The 26,751-nt window shown below is 40.0% G+C and overlaps 2 protein-coding genes across 3 annotated transcripts in view; one reads left to right on the forward strand and one right to left on the reverse strand.

Annotated features, from left to right (window-relative positions):
* Positions 1-9,225, forward strand: part of LOC129403478 (transmembrane protein 41B) — a 41,351-nt gene extending 32,126 nt beyond the window's left edge. The window contains exon 2 of the mRNA XM_055132117.1: positions 6,810-9,225. Within this exon, the coding sequence (XP_054988092.1) occupies positions 6,810-7,572 (763 nt within the window). The 3' untranslated portion in view covers positions 7,573-9,225. The remainder of the gene's footprint in view (positions 1-6,809) is intronic.
* GLCE (glucuronic acid epimerase) overlaps positions 1-26,751 on the reverse strand; it is a 94,298-nt gene that overhangs the window by 56,451 nt on the left and 11,096 nt on the right. The window contains exon 1 of one of the 2 annotated variants that reach the window (XM_055133837.1): positions 12,552-12,584. The exons of the other annotated variant lie outside the window; for it this stretch is intronic. The gene's annotated coding sequence lies outside the window, so the exon portion shown is untranslated. Of the gene's footprint in view, positions 1-12,551; positions 12,585-26,751 lie in introns of those variants that run through there. 2 annotated transcript variants of the gene reach the window in all.

The following is a 26,751-nucleotide window of genomic DNA, read 5'->3' on the forward strand; positions in this document are numbered from 1 at the left end:
TGCCCGCTAGAGCAAACTGATGAGCTATGGGATGACAGTGACAGTGATTTTTTTAATCATTTAGCCAATTATATGTAATTAAGTGAAACTAAATGATTACTTATTTCTAAGGAATGATCATTGTACTACTAAACTTATCAACAATTAAACACTGTATAATTTGTTTTAAAAACTCAGATTTTAAAAAAGACAATTTACATTACATTTACTGCAAACTGAAAACAAGAACCTTTATAAGGAGTAGTTGTGCCTGGAAAACCTTTTTTTCGCCCAATATTATATTCTATTTGATCTGAAACTATTTGCTTCAATAATTTAGAGGCAGGCGGGGAGTAGTGGCAGAGGGACACCGGGGACGTTGGTGGAGGGAAGGGGACGCTGCTGTAAGGATTGGGGTTGGAGCACTGCATGCCTCACACTCTCAAGAAATGCAATCACTCTGTGATTCAGTAATTCATGGTGAGTCAATAAATAAAATTAAAATGTAATATATCTGGAACCTGTATAGTCCCTCTACTAGTTCACTAAGGCAAGTTTAATTTTGCCATTCATTAAAACTGTAGCTACTACAACTCTGCATGCTTACTGTTCCATGTCATCTTCTCAATGTACCAAACAAAATTCCCTCTAATAATACAAATAAAAAATAATAATAATTCAAATTTAATTTCTAAAGAGGTAAGACACTTGTCAAAAGCTCTTGGCAAGATGGGACCAGAGAGCTAGTACAGCAAGTTAGGCACCTGTCTGCACTTGGCCAACCTGAGATTTAATCCCCAGCATCCCATATAGTCCCTGCCAGGAGCTGATGGAAGTGTAATGTACAGAGTCAGGAGTAAGCTCTGAGTACTACCTGGTGTTGTATAAAACAAGAAAGAAAGAAAGAAAGAAAGAAAGAAAGAAAGAAAGAAAGAAAGAAAGAAAGAAGAAAGAAAGAAAGAAAGAAAGAAAGAAGGAAGGAAGGAAGGAAGGAAGGAAGGAAGGAAGGAAGGAAGGAAGGAAGGAAGGAAGGAAGGAAGAAGAAAAAAAATGAAGTAAAGAAACGGAAGTTTTTGGCAAGTGAGTAAATTTCATTGGCCTCTCTACAGAGAGAGGTAAGTAATCATCGACCTCTCATACTTTAAATGCCCATCATGAGAGGGTATTTTCCCCTTTCTAATTAAAAGAATCAAGAGGGTTTTATTTTTATTGTTGCAGCATTCAGTTATATGTCCAGCTTGATTTTTAAGAAAAATGCATTTACTTGTTTTTGCTAAATCCAGAAGTGACAGAAATATGATTAGTGATATATAAACACGCACACACACACACACACGAAGTTCTGTGCAGCAAAATAAGAGGAGCTGAGGAAAGATCAAGGAGCTCCAAAAGGAGATGCAAAAAAACTAGAAAACAACAAAAGATTAAAAAAAAATTTAAGAAAATGAACAGCACATTAGAGAACCATGGGATGAGGCAGAGTCCCTGAAGAGCAGGAAGGCAATTCCGATGAAAAGCCACAGCTGAATAAATCACAGCTAAGAATTTATCAGAGTTGAGGAGTGCAGGAACCTAGATCCAAGAGGTCAGGGGTTCTGGTGAAAATAAAATAAGCCCAAATAGAAAAATTCCAAGACATCTTGTCATTCTGAATATAATGATAAGTGCCAAAGACAGAAAGAATACTGAAAGCAGGAAGATGGAAAAAAAAGAAAAGAAAAAGGAAGAAATTAGATACAAAGGAAGCCCGCAGATGTACAGTATATCAAATGAATCTACAAGCCAGAAGAGAATGGTGGGATATAGTATTTAAAAAAAAAAAGAAAAGAAAAAGAAAAAGAACTCAATAAAACAAACATCTCACCAGGAATACTCTATTCAGCTAGATTATCACTGAGATTTGAAGGAATGATACAGAGCTTTATGGACAGGAAGCAAATTTAGGAAATTGATAGCCTTGAATGATTCTGCAGGAATTAAAAATGCTTCTTTAAAAGGCAAGAAAAACTTCTTAGCACTTTGCCACTGAGTATGACACTAACTCATGGTGCTTACGATTGCCCTCTACAATGTTAAGAAAGGTCTACTTATCCTTAGCTTACTAAATGATTTTATACTTTCTCAATAATGAATTGCTTCACTTATACTAAATGTGTTCTATGTCTATTCAGGTGATTTTGTTGCATATATAGAAATTTATATTACTATTTTTACTTACTAATGCAGCTACTTAGGCATTATCTAACATAAAGTCATTTTCCCCCTTTTAAGTATAAAACACAATTTTATACTCATAGGTCTATTCATATTTTTCCTTAAAATTTTCTTAATTATCTTATTCTTACTCTTACTAACTTATATATTTGTAGGATATATATATTTCATGTTAATTTCAAAATTTATTAGTATAAGGGGGCTGGAGTGATAGCACAGCAGTAGGACATTTGCCTTGCATGTGGCCAACTCAGGTTCTATTCCCAGCATCCCATATGGTCCCCTGAGCACGGCCAGGGGTAATTCCTGAGTGCAGAGCCAGGAGTGACCCCTGAGCATCCCTGGGTGTGACCCAAAAAGCAAAAAAAAAAAAATTATTAGTATAAGGCTGGAGCAATAGTACAGTGGATACAACGCTTGCTTTAATGCAATTAATCCAGGTTTGATCCCCGGCACCCTGTATGGCACCCTGAGTCCCACCAGGAGTGATCCCTGAGCTCAGAGCCAGGACTAAGTCCTGAGCACAGTCAAGCAAGGTCTAGTAACAAAGCATTAGCATAGAATTATCCACACTATTTGTTTTTTGGCCTGTGGGGAAGGGGAGTGGTACACCTGGTAGTGCTCAGCTTATTCCTGGTCTTGCACTCAGGATAACTCCTGGTGGGGCTTGTAAGACAATAAGGGGTGATGGGAATCAAACGTGCATCAGCCTCATGCAAAGCTAGCATCCTGCCCACTATACTCTCTCTCCAACCCCAGGTTTCCGTTTTTGTTTTTTTAAATTTTTCATCAGATATATAACGAATTTGACACTGTCATGTGAATCTGGATTACTGAACACAAAAATTCCCCAAATGATTTTAGAATAGAAAATACAGAGATAGGTCTGGAGTGGTAGTACAGCAGGTAGGCACTTGTTTTGCACACAGTTGACCAGGCTTCAATCCCCAGCACCCCATATGGTCCCCTAAGCCCCACCAGGAGTGATGCCTGAGCACAGAGCCAGGAGTAAGCCCTAAGCACCCGCTGGACGTGGTCCAAAAACGAAGGAAGGAAGGAAGGAAAGGAAGGAAGGAAGGAAGGAAGGAAGGAAGGAAGGAAGGAAGGAAGGAAGGAAGGAAGGAAGGGAGGGAGGGAGGGAGGGAGGGAGGGAGGGAAGAGAGGGAGGGAGGGAAGGAGGGAAGGAGGAAGAAATTATGTTTTAAGCAATGTAAAGACAATGTCCTATTAACATCCGCTGAGCACTTATTAGTTCACCTGTCACTGTCATCCCGTTGCTCATCGATTTGTTCGAGCGGGCACCAGTAATGTCTCTCATTGAGAGACTTATTGTTACTGTTTTTGGTATATCCAATACACATGGGTAGCTTGCCAGGCTCTGCCGCTCGGGCTCGATACTCTCGGTAGCTTGCCGGGCTCTCCGAGAGTGGCGGAAGAATCGACTTGGTTCTACCGCGTGAAAGGCGAACACCCAACCACTGTGCTATCGATCCAGCCCATTAGTTCACCTACAAAGGAAAATTCTTTTGTTTTTAAACCTGGAATCATTGAACTCTGACTATACACTTGCTCTAAAAAAACTGAAAACAACCTAAGTCATAATAAACATCGCAACGCAATTAAATATTGAAAAACAACTTAGCATAAGGCTTCCACGCAGAGGATTCCAGCTTCATCACCGCCCCACTATGGTCTCTAATAAAAACCAAACCTCCAAACAACAACAAAAACACCTCATAATCGAGTTAACTTACTTTCAGAGCCTTTTGTTTTTAAATCTCAGCTCATTTCTTGTCTCTGTTTTTATATGGGTTACTCTAAATTTTTTTTTAAAAAAACCTCATAAACAATCTGCTTAAGAGTAATTAGAATTTGATCTAGTTAAAACAACAGCAGAGAACACCATATCGCAGATGGCAGAAGTCTTTCTCCTTGCCTGATAAGTGTCAAAGAATTGCTCCCTTATTTCACAGTTAAGAATCTTGTCGTGGACTATCTCATTTACAAATAGTGAGTCAAAGGACAGCTTTAATGAAGAAGAAAAAATACCTTTGTCCAGCAAAACTCATAATGATTATCAATGTTAAGATTTTTCTTACTGTCCAGATAAAAACTGGCCAAAGATATGATTAAGGAATCAGAACGGACAGAAGTCTGTGCTATTGATTTCACTCTGATTCCAAGTCCGTAAGGCACACTAATTCCTTGCAAAGTAAGTTCCCTAATTTGGGCTCTTAAAAAGGCTAATGATCAAATTTACCACCCACAGCAATTAGATTTGAAAGTCTAGAATGGGGACAAGCATATGTATTTCTAAAGACCTGATTTGGTTTTACTATGGCTTATTGTTAGCAATGTGACTACAGTACACAGCACTGGCTCTGCCACCATGACTCTGGCACATCATTGCAGAGCCAGGCCCTCACCTATGAAAAGATAAGGTGGAACAAGTTATTTCCAACATCTAACATATTACAAGTTCAGGATGAGATTCCTTAGGGTTTTTTTCTAAAGTTGCTTCAGTATTTAAACTATCACCCAAAACCAAAAATAAAGCTTGATAATTTCATATTTATTTAGTCTGCTAAGAGCTTGTTTTTAAAAGGAAAAATTATTTTACAGCAGGGGTCAAAATTCAACTATGTGGTCCCCATGCCCTGCCAGGAGTGATCTCTGAGCACAAAGCCAGGAGAAAGCTCTGAGTACTGCTCGGTGTTGTCCAAAGGCCAATAAATAAACAGATGTTAGAAAATTATATACTGAAGGTATTCTGATTTTCTTAAGTAGTATTACCAACCTTTTCTTTTTCTCTTAGGAGCAATGGGATGACAGTGATACAGTGATACAGTGATTGATTAAAGGAACTTCAGAATAGCAATAAACAATTTGGTGGTCTCAAACTGAATTCTCACCCTTGAATAGTTTGAAAAACTGAAATTATACCTCAAACTGAATTCTTACAAATATATGCTATCAATTATTAGAGTGGTTGAGAAAAAGCAAATTCACTCAACAAGTTAGGCATTTTGCCCAGTTTGGGAACTGGGCAACAGGATTATAAACTGCAAGTCAACACTCCTGCTGTGTTGTGAGAGTGGGTTCTGCCTAGTGACTTGCCTCCAAGGCTCAGGAGAGGGCGAAAGTGATGGAAAGCACATCTCTGGCTAGGTGACAAAAATTTGGCTCTCTGATAGCATTCTCTGTTGCTGGCACTCTTACTTGTCCACTGGCTTACTCACTCTGTAAGCGCTGCGCTATGGAGCAGTCTACGTGGCAAGGAACCAAGGCAGCCCTCTGGCCAACCGCCCAATAAGGAAATGAATCCTGCCAAACACCAAGTGAGTGAGCTAGGGAGTGGATCTTTCCATAGCAAGCTTTTAGATGCGCCTGCAGGCCCAATCAATACATTGATTGTCGCCGCATAAGAGACCCACCTAAGTCTGCATTCCTGACCCAGTCTGAGATAATGAATGTTGTTCTGAGCCACTAAGTTTTGGGGTAATTTGTTATACAGCAACAGACAACTTTATTTAGGCATGTAGCAATGAATGAAAATACTATAATGAAGAATAAGTTGAGCAGGATCAAGGTACCAGTAATCGAATAATGGGGGAGACACATGTAAACTAATGTAAGGAAGAGCTACAGGTAGTACAGTTGGGCTAGAACATAGAGAAGAGAGTGTCTGATTCATTGTCTGATTTTAAAGTTGTGCAGGCATTTATAGGTGGATGAGTGTCACAGAGATCTTCTACTGTATACAATTCAGTTATTATATTATTAGAGAAAACTCTCAACTTCTGCCAGATCACTGATCGTTTTATTATGGAATCTTGTCAATGATCACGGATATCTGGACAGTAAGAAAAATCTTAACATCCATGCTGTATGACAGGATTGACCGGAGCTAGCTCTCCCCCCACAGTCTAGCTCCCAACTTCCTTCTACTTAGTCAAGGGAATTGCTCCAGCAATTATCTCTTCTCTCTGCTGCAGTGGCAAATATATTTCTTCACTACTGTTTCAGTTCCATCTTTCTAAAAGCAAAAATAAAACTAACTCCTTCTTTAAAACTACAGACACTGTGTACAGTGCTTTCTCCTAATAATACAATCCAATTGATTTGTCTTTACTTACCATCTTCACATCTCAATTTTCTCTTAATTCTTCATCACTCAGGCTTTATTTTCTCACACAGCTCACAAACCCACCCTCATTAAGTATTACTAATGACCTATTGTTGCTAAATATAGCAATCCTTGGTATCCCTCTTACTTTTCCAGCAGCTAATACAATTTCTTCCTTGAAATACACGACTCCCATCTCCTATTTTCATTTTTTGTCTCTTTCCCTGGTTCCTTGTTTCTCCCATCTCTAAATAGCGAATGTTCTAAATTCCAACCCTTGGATCTCTTCCTTGATGATAATGTGATTCATAGTAAGAAATAAATATTCTGATATCCGCCTTGGTGGTGGTAGTGGTGGTGGTGGTGGTGGTGGTGGTGGTGGTGGTCGTCGTCGTCGTTGGCAAGGTGTTGAGCAGATCTTTGGGACTCAGCAAATCGCATTTGTTCTTTCCCTTTGAAATACCTTTTCGACGTCGCGTCCCCTCTCAAGCTGCCGCAAAAAAGCCTGTGCAGAAGCTGGGTCAGCAAGAATGTCACTTCTTATATTGGTGTCCATTTTCTTATCTGCAGCTTTTTTTATGTTTTTGGTATATAAAAATTTTCCACAGCTTAGTGAAGAAGAAAGAGTGAATATGAAGGTTCCCAGAGATATGGATGATGCCAAGGCTCTAGGAAAAGTTTTATCCAAATATAAGGACACCTTTTATGTACAAGTACTTGTAGCTTATTTTGCTACATATATTTTCTTGCAAACATTTGCTATTCCAGGCTCTATATTTCTCAGTATTCTCTCGGGATTTCTTTATCCCTTTCCACTAGCCTTATTTCTTGTTTGTTTGTGTTCTGGACTTGGTGCCTCATTCTGCTATATGCTTTCCTATTTAGTTGGGAGACCAGTTGTATACAAATATCTAACAGAGAAAGCAGTAAAATGGTCACAACAGGTTGAACGCCACAGAGAACATCTCATCAACTACATCATATTTTTGAGAATAACACCATTTCTGCCTAACTGGTTTATTAATATTACATCTCCTGTGATAAATGTGCCATTGAAAGTTTTTTTTATTGGCACTTTTCTAGGTGTTGCACCTCCCTCTTTTGTAGCAATTAAGGCAGGAACAACACTGTACCAGCTCACAACAGCAGGGGAAGCTGTTTCCTGGAACTCAGTATTTGTCCTAATGATTTTGGCTCTTCTTTCTATTCTGCCAGCCATTTTCCAGAAGAAACTCAAGCAGAAATTTGAGTGAAAACTCATCTGGGTTTTAGTTTTCTCATCATCTTCATCATCATTGTCATTGTTATTATCATCTCAGAACTGACAGGTTCATGTGCAAAATTATCTCTTCAGTAATTTAAATTTGTAAAATAAAATTTATTATCAGACAGAATAATGCTTTTAAATAGTAAGGGAGATACCAAAGGAAAAATATACCATGAAAAGGTCTGTCAGTAGATACCCTCTAAATGACTATTCCAAGGGTACCGATAATTGAAAGCAGCATAGCAGAAACTTATCGTCCCACCTGACAATGTATTTCATGTATTGGCTATACGTATTTACCCTTGACTCAATAATTTACTGTTTTTTTTTCTGTGTCCCTTACTAATAACTAAATATTCATATGCAAATACAAGCAAAGAGCCTAGATTTTTAAAATTAGCATTACAATTCTGACTGATAATAGCCTGTTTCAAGGCATAAACTTGCAAACTAAAACTCAAAAGCAATTTACTTTTCTTCCTCTGTTCCCTTGAGGTAATGAATTTGTTTAGAAGTTGCATCTTAGTGAACTATTGGATATTGATATCAAATTCAGTTTCCTGAATCTCCCCGCCCATCCCACCCTGTTATCTTGGTTATCATGGATCAGTCTGAAATTTAAATTCTGACCAGTTTATTTTTGATGTGTTTTTCTAGCCTTCACAATATTTCCACTGTGTTATTACATGACAATTGTATCATATTGGTGTTGATAATTTATACTCAGATAATATTTTGTTACATAGTTCCCCTTTACTATCAGATGGGGTCAGAAAAGCAAATAGTCAACGTCTGCTGTTTTTAATTGTTAGATTACATTACTTTAGTATTTTGAACCAGAAGCAGTAGTATAGCAACAGTTTAAGTGGTTAAATATAGCTTAATTGTTCCAATGACTGTAAAATTTACCTCATTTGTTTATTAGTCTGGTCTTTAGAGTATGTATTATGTAATTATCCTTTTATGCATGATACACTTACAAGAATGCCTTGTTTCAGATCTATTGATGACTCTTTTGTTTGGGGCTGATTTTTGATTAGTGCAGTTTCCCAATTTAGCGTTTTATTCTTTATTACTCAAAGTAAAATTAAAATTAGCTTCACCTGGTAACGACTCATTTAAATTGTCCTGGAAAATTAAACTTTTTTTTTCTTGCTGCCTGCTTAATACTTTTGATTTCTTGGTTCTAGGACATAGCTGATCTAAAGTAAAATACTATTGTCAGTTTTGCCTTCATCCAAGATCGTCATGTTAAAAAGTACTTCAGCTGTGGGAGAAATCTCTGTATGTTTTTATTATGAGAGATATGATCATTCTCAAAACCTGTTTCTACTGCATAATGTGGACTGATTCATTATTTTTTCTATCACAGTATTAACAAATGGATTTATTGTAAATACAAAGAATATATTGATTAATATACGATTCTTATGTCACCAGACCTTTTGTGTGAAATTATTTATTATTTCAAGCAGGTTTTCTTTTCTTATTGACCAGAGACTCAATGATAAAGCTTTAGTTATTTTTCCAAATAAACTTAAAGCATAGCCTTTTGGAGAAAGTTCACTAAATGTTACTGTATAAAATGTAATTGAGTACATTTTTATCAGACTTTTAACAATAAAAGTAAAGGCTTAGACTCAGGAAAAAAAAAAAAAAAAAAAAAGAAATAAATATTCTATTTTTTCTGAATTTTTTTTACTGAATCACCGTAAGATACAATTACAAAACTTGCATGATTTTCAGTCATACATTGATCCAGAGCCCTAAATCCCTTATTTCCTAAATGAGAATAAAACCTTTTGTTATGCTAACGAGATGACATGGATCTAAGGATAGGGATTGGGTACTAGGAGAACCAACAAGTGACCAGAAGACTGAAACTGTCAGCCCCTCCTCCTAGAGGCTGAATCAACTATTAAAGAGCAATGAATTAATTATCTTCACGTAAAACAGCCCCTATAGGAACCCCTGAAGAGGGATTTCACAGTGCTTCCAGGCTGGCGAACACACGGTGATCAGCCATGAGTGACATGCTTAGGGAGGAAGCACATCCTTTCCCTGCACCTTGCCCTTTGCACCTGTGCCATCTGGCTGTTCCTGAGTTATTGATATTGTTTTATAATAAACAATCAGGCTGAGTACAAGTGATTAACTACCTGCACTTCCCATCAGCCTCTCAAGTTGCAGAGGCAGGGGCTATATACTGGACGGAGTCCTTAACTGTGGGATCATGTGCTATCTCTTAGCAGTGTAGGGACTGAGCTGAATTACGACACACTAGCTAGCGTTACCAGGAGCTGGGGGTGTGGATGGAAGGGAGGCCACAAGCTGGAACTGAGGGCAGGTAGACTTCCATCTACACTCAATTCCTTGGCGGTCTCCTCTGGTCGAGAACTTTAAATACCATCTGGAAACTGATGACTCCAAACTTAATGTAGTTGAAGATAAATAGCCTGTTCTCTTTTCCATAATTATCCAACTACCTACTCAAAAATTTTTATCAGGGTATTTAATATGGATGTCTTAATATGTTCAAAACCAAACCTCTGATCACCAATGGCTTGCATTCTCAGTTAAATGCAGCATCTGGGGCAGGGAGATGACTCAAACTGGGCTGTTCTTCCCAGAGAGGTACCGCTGCAGCCACTGCTCCATGCTCTGCCCTTCATGAGAATGTAACCTCCACAAAAGCAGGAAATCGTGTCTGTTCTGTTTACTGTTGTACATTATGGTAGAACAGTGTCTGGCAATAGCAGGCACTGTATTAATATTTAATGACTATCCACATCAGGCAAAGGGGTTGTCTTGCTGATTCATTCGAATAAAGGGGAGTAATCTGAATAACTTCAAAGGCACTGAAATAGTACACTCATTTTTCAAGTCATTGTGATCTATGTTCTGACAGACTGCACTCCCTAATTAAACTCATACTGGGCTTGCATTAGTTTGTATTCCCCACAATACATACTAATGAAAGGTAACTCACACAGAATGATGCTATCTTCTTCGTTATATGGTGATGTTTTGTGACTTAGCACGTGGTCTATCATGGAGAGAGTACACTGGAGAAAATGTGCATTCAACTTTAGGGGATGCAGAGGCCTGTATGCTTGCTAGGCCCACCTCCTCTTTTCCACATTAATTTTTTTGTCTACTTCACCTATCTAGCAGTGATTGAGGAATGTTCTAGTTTTCTGCTATTGTGTTGCAGTCAGTATCTTCCTTCAGTCTACTGCTGAGTGAGATACTGCCATCACCCTTTGGAACTACATGCTTGTATGATGCGCCTTGTCTTCTGACAGATCTGCTATGCATCATACGGGACCTTCTTTGTATGGAAGTTCCTTCTTTGATCTTGTTGTTTTCAATATTCTCTGTCTTGGGCTTTTGTCACTCTGGTTACAATGTGACTTGAGGAATTTCTATTTGGGCATATTGTCCGTGGGATCCTTTAGGTCTCTTGAATCTTGGATTAAAAACTCAACACTGGGAAAATTCTCATCTATGATTTCTTAGGCTAGTGGGTTCTTTTGTTGCTGCTGACTTTGCCTTCTGTTCCTCAGAGGCTCCCACGATTCCTGTTCTAAGGTAGGACAAGTTCAACAACCCAAAGCAAAGTATGTGCTTGGGAACAAACAGAAAGGGTCCATATCACTGGAGAAGGGTGAGCCTCGGGGGAGGAGCTCCCCAGCTTGTGTCTGTCTGTTTGTGGGGAGTCAGGCAGTACTTGACAGGACTCTAGAATTACGCCGGCACAGTGCACTGGGATGGCTGCTGGGGTCAGACTGGAGTTTTGTCAGGCAAGGGAAGTGCCTGACCACTCTGCTGCAGTCTCTCTCTGGCCACCTTCCACTGAGGTTTTTATTTCATCTACCACTGTTCCTGGTCTCCTCAAATATTCTAATAAGAGGAACCAAAAGGACTTATCATTCTAGCCTATATCCTAGAGCAACCTACAAATGGATAGAGTCAAAACCAACAACAAAAAAAAAATACCTCAAAAACAGCTCATTATATGAGATTACAACCTTTGTTTTTCCCATCACCAGAACCTGTGTGTTCCTGTACCATATTAAAATTTCTCCTAGTAGAAATCTAGATTCATTTCTGGAGCAAAGTCAGGCTTACTTGGAGCTCACTGGACAATAGAATGCATGAAATTAATATTCTTACCTGGGTGCAGAGAACTACTTATTTCTAGGGCCAAGAGAGACTAAACCTGAAAAGAAGCCATACCTGAATATGCACTGCTTGCTTCTGTGGAATAGTACTTGCTCCTTCAGATACTCTCTCCTTTCCATTTCTCAGTCAATACTAAGAAACTCACTTGTTAGCTTAGATTTTATTCCTTCCCCCAAACAAGTGAAAATAAATTGAAATTTAGCAATAAAAGCTGAAGCAAAAGGTCTCCCCACTCTTGCTGTGACGGCCGGGTTGGTCTGAGAGCTTGTACACACACCCGGATGCACTCTCACACACTCTAGTGACGGTGCTCACTGGGAGTCACACACTTTAAGCACACAGCTGTCTTGCACAGAGCTGGCTGTGACACGCACTGGACACTGTACATCACTGTAGTGGAACCAAGGATTCCAAAGAGTAGGGTCACAGAAATTGCATTTGGCATATAGGCTGATGTTAGGAATTGAACATACAGTCTCAACTATCAATAAGCTCTCAGTCCCCTAGAGAAACATCTTGTACCTAAAGGAAACAGAAGATCCAGTTAATAGTGGTTTGGGCCTAATATCCTAGGTAATAAAAATGATTTTTGTCTGGCCTAACTCTGACAAAGTCTAACGTAAAGCAAGGCATCTAGAATATAAAACTTAAGGAGGCATTCTCATGTGCAAAACTGGCATCTAAGAAGTGTCTCCTTAAATTGAGGTACCCGATTTGGAAACCAGATCATAACATATCACAATCAAAGGTACAGAAGCTTTTGTGAATACAAGAAAGTACCTGGGGCTGGAGCAATAGCACAGCAGGTAGGGCATTTGCCTTGCATGCGGCTGACCCGGGTTCGATTCCCAACATCCAATATGGTCCCCTGAGCACCACCAGGGGTAATTCCTGAGTGCAGAGCCAGGAGTGACTCCTGTGCATCGCCAGGTGTGACCCAAAAAGAAGAAAAAAAAATTTTTTTAAAAAAGAAAGAAAAAAGAAAGTCCCTGGGGAGAATTGTAATTATAGTTAAAAATGGGCCCCCAAAGATGACCCTGGTCCTCCTTCACGTGTCTGTTGGTGGCAGCTGCAGGCCAGGTGGAGAAGCGGCTCATGGCCACGGAACGCATGTGGTGGGGGAGAGAGACCGCCACCATCGCTGCCGATCACTTACTTATTTTGCGATTACAAATAGTCCCAATTTTATTTAAGTTTATTTAAACATTGTGGCTTACAAAGTGGTTCCCTAACACAGTTGTTTCAGGCATTCAATGTCCCAACACCAATCCCACCCCAGTGTGACCTACTTGCACCACCGTCCCCAATCCCACCCCAGTGTGACCTCTCTGCACCACCGTCCCCAGTTTCCCACTATTCCCCAGGCCTGGCCCCTTAGCAGCCACACAATTATTTATATTTATACTGCTTGTTACAACTAATGGAATTTTCAAAAAATACTTCAGTAAAAGAAAATTTGTGAAAATTATTATATCTCGCCATGGGATCGACAAAATTATGGTCTGAGGATTAGATCCACTATGATCTACTGTTAGTGGAACCTTCTATGTTATTGTTTTTGTTTACTGAGCTTAGCTAGTATGCTACTTTCTTTTGTTTTGGGTTCTTTTTGTTTGGGGGTCACACCTGGTGCTGCTGAGGGACTTCTGGCTCGGCAGTCAGGAATCACTACTGACAAGCCCAGGGGACTAACAGCACTGCCAGGGATCAAACCCAGTCGGCTGTGGGCCAGGCAAGAGCTTTAGCCATTGTACTACCCTCTGGCCCTAGCTTCTTTCCCTTCTAATTTGGTACGCTCCTCCTACTGGGCTGTTAGGATGGTGGAACTTGGAGGTGTCATTCTGGGAGCTCCGGGGTCTGTGAAATGGCTTGGCGTGCAGCTCTTCTGAGATTAGCGCAAAGCTGGGCTATTGTTTACGTGGCAGCAGCTAAGGGATGTGGCTGTGGCTGCTGGGGCTTCAGGATGTACAGGGTGGGGAGAGGTTGCCCACCCCAACTCCGAGACCCCAAAGTTCTTAGCTCCGTGTACTTGGAATTGTCATTGGCTTGGTGTGGCTGCAGAGATGAACAGTGAAGCCGTAAAATTTGTAAGGCAGTAGCTGTGGGATGTGGGTGCAGCAGGAACTCAACTCATCCCCCCTAACCCCGCTCCGGGCAGCCCAGAGTTGAAAAAGTACCCATTTTATTAAAATGCCTAGAAAGCCAAAGAAGAACAATTCTTGATTCATTGTACAAAGCCAGCACTATACTGATATCAAAAGCATCCTCTGTTTTGGGGCCTACCTGGTGGTGCTCAGCGGCTATCTTTGCTTCATTCTAGGGGTTAGGAGGGGTGTAGGCAACTTCTGTGGTGCTCAAAGGACCATGTGGCGCCAGGGACCAAATAAGGGTCTTCTGAATGCAAGGTAAGACCTTAACCCCTGGACTATCTCTCCAGCTCCAGGCATCTGATCTTTTAAGAGCTGCACATGTCCTTATTGTCTGCTGAAAAACCCTGAATATTCAGAAAGATCGATTATTAATGTTCTAAAATGAGAATCTCCTGTATTTTCCACTTCCTTCTTTTAATTTCTACTCTTTAAGAACTAGGACCATTAAAAATCATGTGCCACTCTAGGGGCTGGGAGATAATACAGTGCTTAGGGCACAGGCCTGTCATTCCCCAAGTGAGGGTTTAATCTCTCATGACCACATGACATGACCATGACATGACCCCATGACCCCCACAAGCACCACATGGCTCCCACAAGCATCACCAGGGTGGCCCAGGTAATCCCCAACACCAGGGCACAAGAATCTTACCACCTGTTTACCTCCTCCTCTCCCCTCGCCCCCTCTCCCGAAATTGTGTGCTACTCTAGACTTTCACATTTCTTTCCCATCAGTATATTTCATTCCTGACACTAAATTGGTGAGAAAGCAGGTTGTATTGTATGTGCTCAGGAACTGAAGGGCTGAGAGAGTCTTGACCATGATCACACTCAACTGGAAAGCAGTGAAACTAGAATCAATTAGGAACTTAATCATAACCCAGCTCACTTTCAACTTTATCACGATGCTTTAGGCAACTTTTCAAGAAAGGAAGGCGATACAAATCAAGTCACTAAAGTATGTAAATGGAAGCTAAGTCAATTACTGGGAGGTGAAAGAGGTTAAAAATTATTGGTCTGGCTTCAAGCAGATATTCAAATTTGTCAACAGTCTCCAATCTTTTCACCACTCCAACATTCTTTTCTTTCTTAAGAAATGGCTCCGTGATAATTGCTGTACTGCTTGACCTGATACAATGCACTGAACATGGGCAATTACACCAATAAAACATGACTAAACATACTTTGATTCATTGTGAAAATGCTAGATGTTTAAGCTGCAGAGCAAGGGCCAGGGAGATAGTACAGAGATGAGGTACAGGCCTTGCAGGAACGAAAGGCATCGGCACCACAAGGTCCCTGGAGGGTTGCTGGGGAGAGGCCTGTGGGCACCAAGCAGCTCAGGAGGTCAATAAACAAACAAGCAAAACCCTCAGAGCAGTAGCGCCCTACCAGAGCAGACACTGGGACTGTGCCCCAACAGCCATTCCACAGCTCTGTGCCAGCCTGGAGAACTGGCTAAGAGTGAGCCACTGCTCGCTGCCAGAAGCTGATTCAAAAGTAAGGAGGAACCATGCCAATAGAAGTCTTCTGGTAGCTTTTGGTTAAGTTTGTTTTTTGCTGTTAAGGGGAAGCCAGGCTTTTTCTTCCTTGGAGAACATATGTTTTCTTCCTGGCAACCATAACACAGCAACTAGAAGCTGCCTTGGTAGAAAGCTGGCATCATGGACAGCAAAGAGGAACAAAAGAAAGAATCTGAATCCTCATGGTCTACATTAAGATACAGATCACCTCATCTTAAAGCCTACATATATAGTGCCTCTAAACTTCCAACTGTGTTAAGTTTAAAAAACGTCCTTGTTATTAATGGTTGCCTGAATTATAGTTAAAAGAGAACTAACTGCAATATATAATACATCTGATGATGAACTACAAAAGATGCTTAAGTTGCAAAATAAACTCATACATTTTATGAAAGATTTAACAAGGATTTTGTTGTTGTTGTTACATGTTTTTTGGCTTTTTGAGCCACACTCAGGAGTGCTCAGAACATACTCAGGGATTACTCCTGGCAGGACTCCAGATGGTCCTGGAGATCAAACCAGGGCAGGCTGCATGCAAGGCAAGACCTTAACACCGAACTATCTATCTCCCCAGACACTTTATAAAAGATAAAAAGAACATTTCTTCTGTTAGCAAGTAACTTAGGTAAAGTAAGAGATGAAATAAATTATAGAATAAGCTCTGGGAGAAAAAGGCATTAACTGTCATTTTTAAAAGGCAAATGCCTTTCTGCAATTTGGATATCCTTGAGAGTCCTGGAAGCAGAGTTCATACGGAGTAGAATTATTCTGCATGGTGGCCCACAGTTACAGCAGCTAATTCAGGAGGTGATTGAGAAGCAACAAAAACCATTAAGGAGTCAGAGCAACAGAACAATAGGTAAGGCACTTGTCTTACACACTGATGACCCAAGTTCAATGCCTGCCATCACATACGGTCCCCTGAGCCCAACCAGGAGTGATCTCTGAGCACAGAACCAGAAGTAAGCTCGGAGCACCACTGGATGTGGCCCAAAACAAAAACTCACTTTTTGGGCCACACACAGCAATGCACAGGAGTTACTCATGGCTCTGCACTCAGGAATTACTCCTGGCGGTGCTGGAGGACCATATGGGATGCTGGGAATTGAACCCGGGTTGGTCACGTGCAAGGCAAATGCGCTACCTGCTGTGCTATCACTCCAGCCCCCACAAAAACATTTTCTTAAAAAAAATATATCAATAGTAGTTCAGGATCAGTCCTGAAATATTAAACTGTGATCTACTAGTATTGGCGTTGAAGTTACCAAAACAAAATCAAAAATACCAAACCCAACAACAATAACAACAAAAAGCCAAAACCTTGGATGTTGAAATAGAGAACAGTGACAAATTCCAGTATATTATAAAAAGGATACAGTTACAGAGACAATACATTAGTTTAAACCCATATTTTCAAGGAGTATTACAATTTTTATGGTTATTTTTGAAATCTTAATTAGCATTTCTATGTCTATTGTTGAAAGATATGTCTTCAGCTAAAGATAGTTTTTATTAATTTATTGCTTAGCTTATTCATTTTCAAAATTCTTTTTTTTTCTTGTTCAGGATTTTTTTCTTTTTTTTTTTATTAGTGAATCACCTTGAGGTACAGTTACAAACTTATGAACTTTCATGTTTGCATTTTGTTTACATCTCTCCATCAGTGCCCATTCTCCTCCACCAATGTTCCCAGTATCCCTCCCACCTCCCACCCTCCCACCCCATCCCCCCACCCCCCACACCTCTATGGTAGGGCATTCCCTTTTGTTCTCTCTCTCCTTTTGGGTGTTGTGGTTTGCAATAGAGGCACTGAGTGGCTCTCATGTTTGGTCTATAGTCTATTTTCAGCACACATCTCCCATCCTGTGTGGGTCCTCCAACTACACTTTACCTGGTGTTTCCTTCTCTATCTGAGCTGTCTTTTCCCCCAGCGTGTGAGTCCAGCTTCCAAGCCTTGGAGCCAACCTCCTGGTACTTACCTCTACTATTCTTGGGTGTTAGTCTACCATTCTGTTACTTTATATTCCACAGGTGAGTGCAATCTTTCTATGTCTGTCTCTCTCTTTCTGACTCATTTCACTTAGCATGATACTTTCCATGTTGATCCACTTATATGCAAATTTCATGACTTCATCTTTTCTAACAGCAGCATAGTATTCCATTGTGTAGTTGTACCAAAGTTTCTTTAACTAGTCATCTGTTCTTGGGCACTCGGGTTTTTTCCAGATTCTGGCTGTTGTAAACAGTGCTGCAATGAACGTTCGAGTGCAGATGTCAGTCAACTATACTTTTTTGCCTCTCCGGGATATATTCCCAGGAGTGGTATCACTGGATCGAATGGGAGCTCAATTTCTAATTTTTTGAGAATTGTCCATATTGTTTTCCAAAAGGGCTGAATCAGTTGGCATTCCCACCAGCATTGTAAGAGGGTTCCTTTCTCCCCACATCCACACCAACAGCGGTTGCTTTTGTTCTTTTGGATGTGTGCCAGTCTCTGTGGTGTGAGGTGGTATCTCATGGTTGTTTTGATCTGCATCTCTCTGATGATTAGTGATGAAGAGCATTTTTTCATGTGACTTTTTGCCATTTATATTTCTTCCTTGAGAAAGTTTCTGTTCATTTCATTGCCCCATTTTTTGATGGAGTTAGATGTTTTCTTCTTGTAGATTCCAACCAGTGCCTTGTATATCCTTGATATCAATCCCTTATTGATGGGTATTGGGTGAATATTCTTTCCCATTCTGTAAACTGTCTTTGTATTTTGGTCACTGTATTTTTTGCGGTGTAGAAGCTTCATAGTTTAATATAGTCCCATTTGTTTATCTCTGTTTTCACTTGGTTGGTCAGTGGCATGTCACCCTTGAATATACCGTTAGCTTCAATGTTGTGTGGTCTGATGTTGAGGTCTTTAATCCATTTTGATCTGATTTTTGTGCATGGTGATAGGTCGAGGTCTAAGCCCATTTTTTTGCAAGTGGTTGTCCAGTTATGCCAGCACCATTTGTTAAAGAGGCTTTCTTTGCTCCACTTCACACTTCTTGCTCCCTTATCAAAGATTAGATGTTCATACAGTTGGGGTGGTTGTGTAGGGATATTCCACCCTGTTCCATTGGTCTGCGGATCTTCCTTTGTTCCAGTACCATGCTATTTTGATTATTACTGCTTTATAGTAGAGTTTGAGGTTGGGGAGGGTGATGCCTCCCATTGCCTTTTTTCCAAGAATTGCTTTAGCTATTCGTGGGCGTTTATTGTTCCATATGAATTTCCGTAGTGTTTGCTCCATTTCTTTGAAGTCTTTCATGAGTATCCTTATAGGGATTGCACTGAATCTGTACAGTGCTTTGGGGAGTATTGCCATTTTGACAATGTTAATTCTTCCTATCCATGAGCAGGGAATATGTTTCCATTTCCTCGTGTCCTCTTTTATTTCATGGATTAGCGTTTTGTAGTTTTCTTTGTAGAGATCCTCGACCTCCTTAGTTAGACTGATTCCGAGGTACTTGAATTTCTGGGGCATGGTTGTGAATGGGATTGTTTTTTTAATGTCACTTTCCTCTGTCTCGTTATTTGAGAAGGCCATGGATTTTTGGGTATTGCAACTTTGTAGTATTACAATTTTTGCCGTTTTCCAACATTAGTAGCTTATATGCCACTATTTATGGTACTCCCACTATTTGGAACTTTTCATGAGCTTTACTGGTTAAAGTAATTCATTCTTCTTCTAACTAGCAAGTAGTTACTTTTACCATTGTTTCCCCACAGCTTTCTAAAATGCAGTTTTCTCCTCAGTTCTCATCTCATGGGCCTAGATGTGAAGTAGCCATCTTCCTCATTCCTCACTGTTCCTTCCATCACATTCTTCCTCACTTTTTCCCAAAAACATCCTTCGGAACTTCTTGTCACTTCTTTTCCTTACTGCAGTTGCTTCCACTTCATTTTCTGTCAATTTTAGCTACTTGTTCATTACAGCTTCTGCAGTATCAGAACTATCATTAGTCTTTGGGATCTCAACAAATCCTCTCACTCTTCTCTCTCTCTCTCTCTCTCTCTCTCTCTCTCTCTCTCTCTGTCTCTCTCTCTCTCTCTCTCTCTCTCTGTCTCTCTCTCTCCTCTCTCTCCTCTCTCCCCCCTTCTCAAACCCTCATTTATCCATTCTTTGCTATTCTATTCTGCAGTGAACTGGGGGTATAGCCACTCCCAACCCTATTTCACATATTCAATCCCATGATTATAGGTTTTTTTTTTCGGGGGGGGGCAAGGGAACATACATGATCAGGAATTGACTGTGGGGCTCTCACATGAAGTCCAGCCTTGGAGCTCTCTCTCTAGCCCTGGTCATACTTCTAATTATTATTAAGTATATCCCTACAAAAATAATTTTCATGCATTTGTTCTATCATTATTTTATAGTCTGCTAGCTCATCCTATAAATGTGTTGACTCTACTTTCAAAATACCAATTACTGGCTCTAGGATGGGACTCAGCAATAAAGGGCATGCATGAGACCTGGGTTCAATTCCGTGTACCACAAAATTTGTTAATTAATAAACATCCCAATTACCAATTAATAAACATTACCATTACTGCTATTGGGGTAGGTTACCATCTCTCACCTAGAATACAGCAGCCTCAATAATCTTCGCTGCTTCTACCCTGTCCATCATCACCCTTTTCTCAAAGAGTTGACAAGTTCTTAAAGTTAAATCCAATTACATCACTATTCTGCTCAAACCCATCCAAATGTCTTCCTGTATAAAATCTTACTTCACCTAAAAGCTCTTTTAAATGGGATAATAAGAATCTGCTGGATCTAACCATCACCCACCAGCCACCATCATCACATTTCTGACTGAACTTTTAAGCCTTCAGTCCACTGCAAAAAGATCTCGTGAAAAGTAAATGTTCCAGGCATGCTCTAGCCTCAGGGACATGCATTTGCTATTTCCCTGAGCCCGGAATGCTTCGTACTTGTCTCACAGCCGACACAGTGAACATCCTCAAGTAAATGCCGCTTTCCTGTGGACTTTCCTGACCATCGCCAACTGCTCTTCCCACTCTCCACTCCTTGCCCTGTGACATTTTTCCTGTTATTTCCTATGCTGCTTATTAACTTATCTTTTGTATTTTCCCACCAAAAATTAATTTTGAGTATAAAGAATTCTGTTTTGCTTGTTTATATATTCCAGGCTCTACAAGAGTACCTAACATATTAGCATAAATACTTAATAAACTGTCATACAGATACTTAATAAATGAACGAAAATATTGCCTTACTTCAAGGAAGGCAAATTCTATACAGCATCAAGATGATATTGAAAGGATCATCTTTTAGCTTTCTAATGTTACAGGTTTACTGAGTTACTGGTTTATGCAGAATCAGAACTGAAACTAGCTTAACAATTATACTAATGACCTTTCAAGAAAATACTTCCTTTCGGTCCCTCTTTTTTAAACTTTGATCACTCTGAACTTTCAAGGTAAATATTTGTTCTGTTCTTTTGGCATTTGCAATGTTCTACATTTTGTACCGAACTGTTTGCACATCTCTATTAACTCACTTATAAAACTACATGCTCTTAAAAGTTAAGGACTCCTTAATATCTATGCAGTCAGCATGGTAACTTACACTTAGAAGAGCCTAAAAATATTTATTCAAATGAGTATTTGGAAAGACAGACAAGAAAAGGATGAAGTCAAAGAGGACAAATACCAGAATCTCTCTCTTTTGATTATGACAAAAGTGAGTTCAAAAACCAAGGACAGTGATTTAACAGATTATAACAGTAAGCAAATTTTAGACCTAAAACCTTGAGTATGAGTCCATAAGGTATATTCGGATATATATATATATATATATATATATATATATATTGCATTTTGGGTCACACCCGGAGATGCACAGGGGTTACTCCTGGCTCATGCACTCAGGAATTACTCCTGGCGGTGCTCGGGGGACCATATAGGATGCTGGGAATCGAACCCAGGTCTGTAGCGTGCAAGGCAAATGCCCTACCCGCTGTGCTATTGCTCTAGCCCCCACATTCCCGTATTTTATATATCTCTAAATACCTTGATATTTAGAGATTTTGGAAATATCTAAATACCCTGATATTATATATAAAACAATGTACTTTTCTTCTGGCCTGGTACTTGTAAAAGATTATCAAAAAAGTTGTTGGAAAAAGTGATTTTAAGCAAACTTTTTTAGTTTTGTTTTGGGTTACTGCTCAGAGGTTATTCCAGAATTGCTCAGTGGTTACTCCTGGCTCTACTCAGACATTACTTCTGATGGTGCACAGGGACCCTATGAGGTGACAGGGATAGAATCCAGGCCAGTCACAAGCAAGTGCCCTACCTTCAGTACTATCACTCTGGCCCCTTAAGCAAACTTTAAAAAAAAAAAAAACATATTCTAAAGTTGTTTAAAGTGTTGCTGCTTTCTTTTTTCTTTTTTTTGGTTTTGGGGTCACACCCGGCGATGCACAGGGGTTATTCCTGGCTCATACACTCAGAAATTACTCCTGGCGGTGCTCAAGGGACCATATGGGATGCTGGGATTTGAACCCGGGTCGGCCGTGTGCAAGGCAAACACCTTACCCGCTATGCTATTGCTCCAGCCCCCATGTTGCTGCTTTCTAATGCTACACTAACCAGCATTTTCCAAAAACTTAGTGAATTAATCCAGGACAATCTCACAAATAAAATTTCATAGTCCTGGGGCTGGGATAGTGCAGCGAGTAGAACATCTGCCTTGCACGTAGCCATCCCCCGAGTTCCATTCCCTGAAACCCTAGATGGTCCCCTGAGCACAACAGGAGTGATCCCTGAGCACAGAGGCAGGAGTAAGCTCTGAGCACCATCAGGTATGCCCCCACCCCAATATCAGATTCTATAAGTACCCAGTTCTACCACTCCAAAGTATATTTCTGCATCAACAGCTTATCCTCTAGACCACAACATAAACATGACAGCAGCTCAAGGTTACTGCATCAGAGGCATTCACGTGGTAGTCTGGGAGGAAGGGCAATTATCTGACCTTAGCCTGAGTTTTCCTGACCAAGAGATTTGCTTCTTGTAAAGTGGTTTGGCATGAAAACACTTGAAGCAGTTAAGGCAAAAAAAAAAAAAAAAAAAAAAAACCAAACAAATGGAAATGGTGGCTAAATTAATTCACACAAGTTTGCATTTTACATTTTTAAACTTCATAAAACAGATTGTAATGTCTGGATTTCCAAAAAAGAAATATAAAGAAGTTCTAAGGATACCAATAATCTAGCAAAAATAGTCTCTAAATATTCACTTGGTGGAATCATTTAATCACTACCTGTACACAAGGAAATGAAATGACTTTCTAAATAAATAAGTCACAGTCCTGTCTACAAGGGCAACAACTACAGGCTTCATATGCATTAAAACACTAATTGTATGGTTCCAGGTTTTAAAAGTATCTGCCAATTCTGACCAGTAAGCTAACAAAGATAAAGGATATACATAGTTCTCACAAAAGTACTTTTAAAAAAGTGAAAACACAAAACTCTACAACCCAAAAATCAATGCAGGTAAACAGTAAATAAAATAGAGAATAGAAAAATAAAGAGACTCAAAAAAACAAAAGTTGGTTTCTGACAAACAAATTGAAAAACTTCTAGTGAAACTAAAAATAGAAAAGATGTGTAGAAATGGACACTACTACAGATCTACTTAAAAGAATGCTATGGACAACTATATGCCAACATATTACCTTAATTAGGTAATTATGATGAAATAGACAAATTATTATAAAATATACCTACCTAAGTTACCACAAGCATCTATCAAAAGTGACTTAGAAGGGGAAAAAGAAAACAAAAACAAAAACCTGAACAAAGCCGTAACAAGAGGTTGAACTAACATTTACAAACTTTCAATAAAGAAACCATTTAAAGAATTAACATCAATCATCTGAAAGGTTTGCAAAATCCAAGAGGAATATTTCCTAATTTATTTTAAGATAACAGCATTGTCTTGAACCCAAGAAAAGCAAAGATACCACAAAAACAAAATACTAGCAAACTGAGCCAGTGAGCAGTGTGTGTGTGTGTGTGTGTGTGTGTGTGTGTGAGAGAGAGAGAGAGAGAGAGAGAGAGAGAGAGAGAGAGAGAGAAGCTGGTGACTTTTATTGAAACTTCCTTAGGGGTGAGGGGAGAGAAATGTGCATTCAAAGAGAACATAAGGTTCCTTCAGAGGAAATAGGCAAGTAAAAAAACAGAGACAAGCAAGCAAAATAGGTGTTCGTGGGAGAACACAGGCTTAGTGAGCAAGCCGCTAATAACGGGCATTTTTTAATGATTACATACCTCTACATCAAGTATTATGTATTCCGGATAGAAACGGTGGTTTAACTGGGAGGAGTGGGGGGAGGAGCAGTGATAATCACACTTGGTGAAGAAAAGCCATGAGAAATTCAACAGCCTTTAGTGAAAAATATGCTTTCCTGGAGTTCCCAGGAAAGATAATTACCTTGCATGCAGTTCACCAGGGTTTGACCCCTGGCATCATCTCCAGAGCATCACCAGGAATAATTCTTGAGTGCAGAGCTAGGTGTAAGCCCTAAGCACTCCAATTACAGCCCCCAAACCAAACCAAACCCTCCGGCTGGAGAGCGCTCAACAGGCTGAACTTACGTCTTGCGTACAGGAGGCCAGATGGCGCTGCACGGAAGCAGTGAACGACCACAGTCCACTGCTCTGACGTCACTGGGAACAGCACTGGGAGCAGTCACTGAGCAAAGTGTAACAACGTTAAATAAGTATGACCCTAAAAACACTGCTGCATAATACATGAATCAAAAACTCGTAAAGCTGCATGAGGATATAACTATTTACAGTACCTCTCTCTTAAAACTGGAGTAATGAAGAGGGGGGAAAAGGCCAAGATACGGGAGAGTTGAACAAAGACTTATCAGACTGAAACTTCTGAAACACACTCAATAGCAATACCACAACACACACCTCTCAAGAGTATGCTGATAAGGGCCAGATAGATAGCAGAGTGTGTAGAGAGTTTGCCTTGCACGCTGCCAACCCGGATTCAATCCCCGAGCGTTGCCGAAGTAATTCCTGAGTGCAGAGACAGGAGTAACCCATGAGCATCTCTGGGTGTGACCCCCCACCTCCAAAAAAAAAAAAAAGTGTGCCGATCACTTATGAAGAGAGATCTAAATTCTAACCCATAATTGGAGGCAAAGTAAGTTATATGTGATTCAACTTATACAAAGTGTTCTCTGAGCACACTAATTAAATTAGAAGTCAATTACAGCTAGAGCCTAAAGAAAATTCCCAAATATCTGAAAATAAAAGACCACATTTCAAAATAATTTATGGGATAAAAAAAAATGAGGGTATGAACTTAGAGGTATGTTAACTGAATGAAAAATAAAGCACAATATCAGAACTTCTGAAATTCTCTGAAAGCAGTACTTCTGGAGAAATTTAGAGCAGAAAATACTTGTATTTGGGAAAGAAATGTCTCAAATAAATGTCCTAAGTGTCTACCTTCCACAGAAAGGAGAAGAAAATAATAAAGATCAATGCTGAAATCAATGAAACAGAAAATAGAAATAATAGTGAAAAATCAATGAACCCAAAAGCTGGTTCTTTGAGAACAACAATAAAACTGATATGCCCTTAGCCAGACTGATAGGAAAAAGACACAACCATCATAAGGAATAAAAAAAAGTGACATTGTTATAGATTTTACAGGTATTGAAAGGATAATAAAAAATCTGAAAGGAAAAACAAAACCCAACTGTCTAGTATCCCTTCACCAATGTCCCAAGATTGCCTCCCAGCCCCCAGCCCACCTCCCTAATAGGCACATTGTGAGGTTTAATTACTATTATTTGGGCCCCATGACTAGTAGTGTTGGCTCTAATGGTTCTGATACATACAGATACCACACCACAAAACCCACCCTGTGAGGGCCACTGACACTGGCGCCTCGTGACCGCCAGTATGCTTCTTACCCCCCACCACCATTTCTCTCCCTCCCTGCCATTCTCTGTTCTGTAATCAAGAGCCCAGGGTTTTCCCACTTTGATACCTTTTTGACTTGTTTTGAAAAAAGTTTACACATCCAAGCAATTAGGAAAGGACTCACACTAGCATACAATATAACAGCAAACCATCGAAAAGGCAGAAAACTACCTGTGTTCAGTGGAGAGGAAACAAAGATAATTTTAAGAAGCTGGTCTGAAAAGATACTTAGAAAGTTCATCTTTGAAAAGACTTATAGAGAAGGTATTCGAAGACAAAAAATATTTTTAAAGGTCAGAAAGGCAACAATAGAAATGCTTCCTGGTTTGTTCCTAAGACAGCAAATAAAACTGTCTATTTGGCAGGGACAGGGGAATTTTTCAAAAATAAACTATCCATCTATAATACAAAGTTTGGGGGTCAATTCCACACCTCTGTGGAAGCCTTACCATATACCCTTTTATGATCCGGGCTCTTGGATGATGTGATAACCAGGAGTTGCAGAGACACCTGCCTGGACGGTCGCTGGAGGTGACTGACACTTTCAGCTATGGCCCTCCCGCACACTCTGGCTGAGTGTCTGCCAGGGGTCACTGCAGTGTGCTCACACACCTGGTCTCTGGGGGTCTCAGTGTTCCACATCTGCATCTGTGGGGAGGGGAGGTGTCTGCACACACCTGGCTGCCCCATAGGAAACTGCTGGCAATCCCTGGGGTGCGGGGCATAAACTGCAGTGCTGCCAGGATAGCGCTCACAAGCATCAAACTCCAGCCTCATGCCTGCCATCTCCTAGCTTTCTACAAAGGAACCATTTACAAGTGGCTGTGGCTTTAATTTTTGACATTATTTTTCTACAAAATAATGACAAACAGAAGAGTATGAATATGCTACTTGTGCCATCATGCTTCTGAGCAATTTCTATTTTTTACATTTCTAAAATAAGCCTCTATTAAATTATTGTGGGTATTTTTTTTTTTTTTTGAGGGAGGCACACCTGGCAGTGCTCAAGGCTTCCTCGTGACTCTGTCTTCAAGGATCACTCCTGGTGGGGCTTGGGAGACCATCAAACTAGGGTTCGCCACATACAAAGGCGAACGCCTTATGCACTGAACTATCTCTCTGGCCTCTAAATTCCTGTTTCTTTGGATTATAAACTAACATTTTAAACAACCCGTCTGTTTAATTATTACTTCCTAGAGATGACCTAATCTTAGTTGTCTCTAACACTTAATACCAAACGTGGTAAGATGCGTGGGGACAATGGGAGAGGGAAAGGCACTCATCTGATGGTGGG

Source organism: Sorex araneus, chromosome 3, assembly GCF_027595985.1.
Source record: "Sorex araneus isolate mSorAra2 chromosome 3, mSorAra2.pri, whole genome shotgun sequence".
Taxonomy (NCBI): domain Eukaryota; kingdom Metazoa; phylum Chordata; class Mammalia; order Eulipotyphla; family Soricidae; genus Sorex; species Sorex araneus.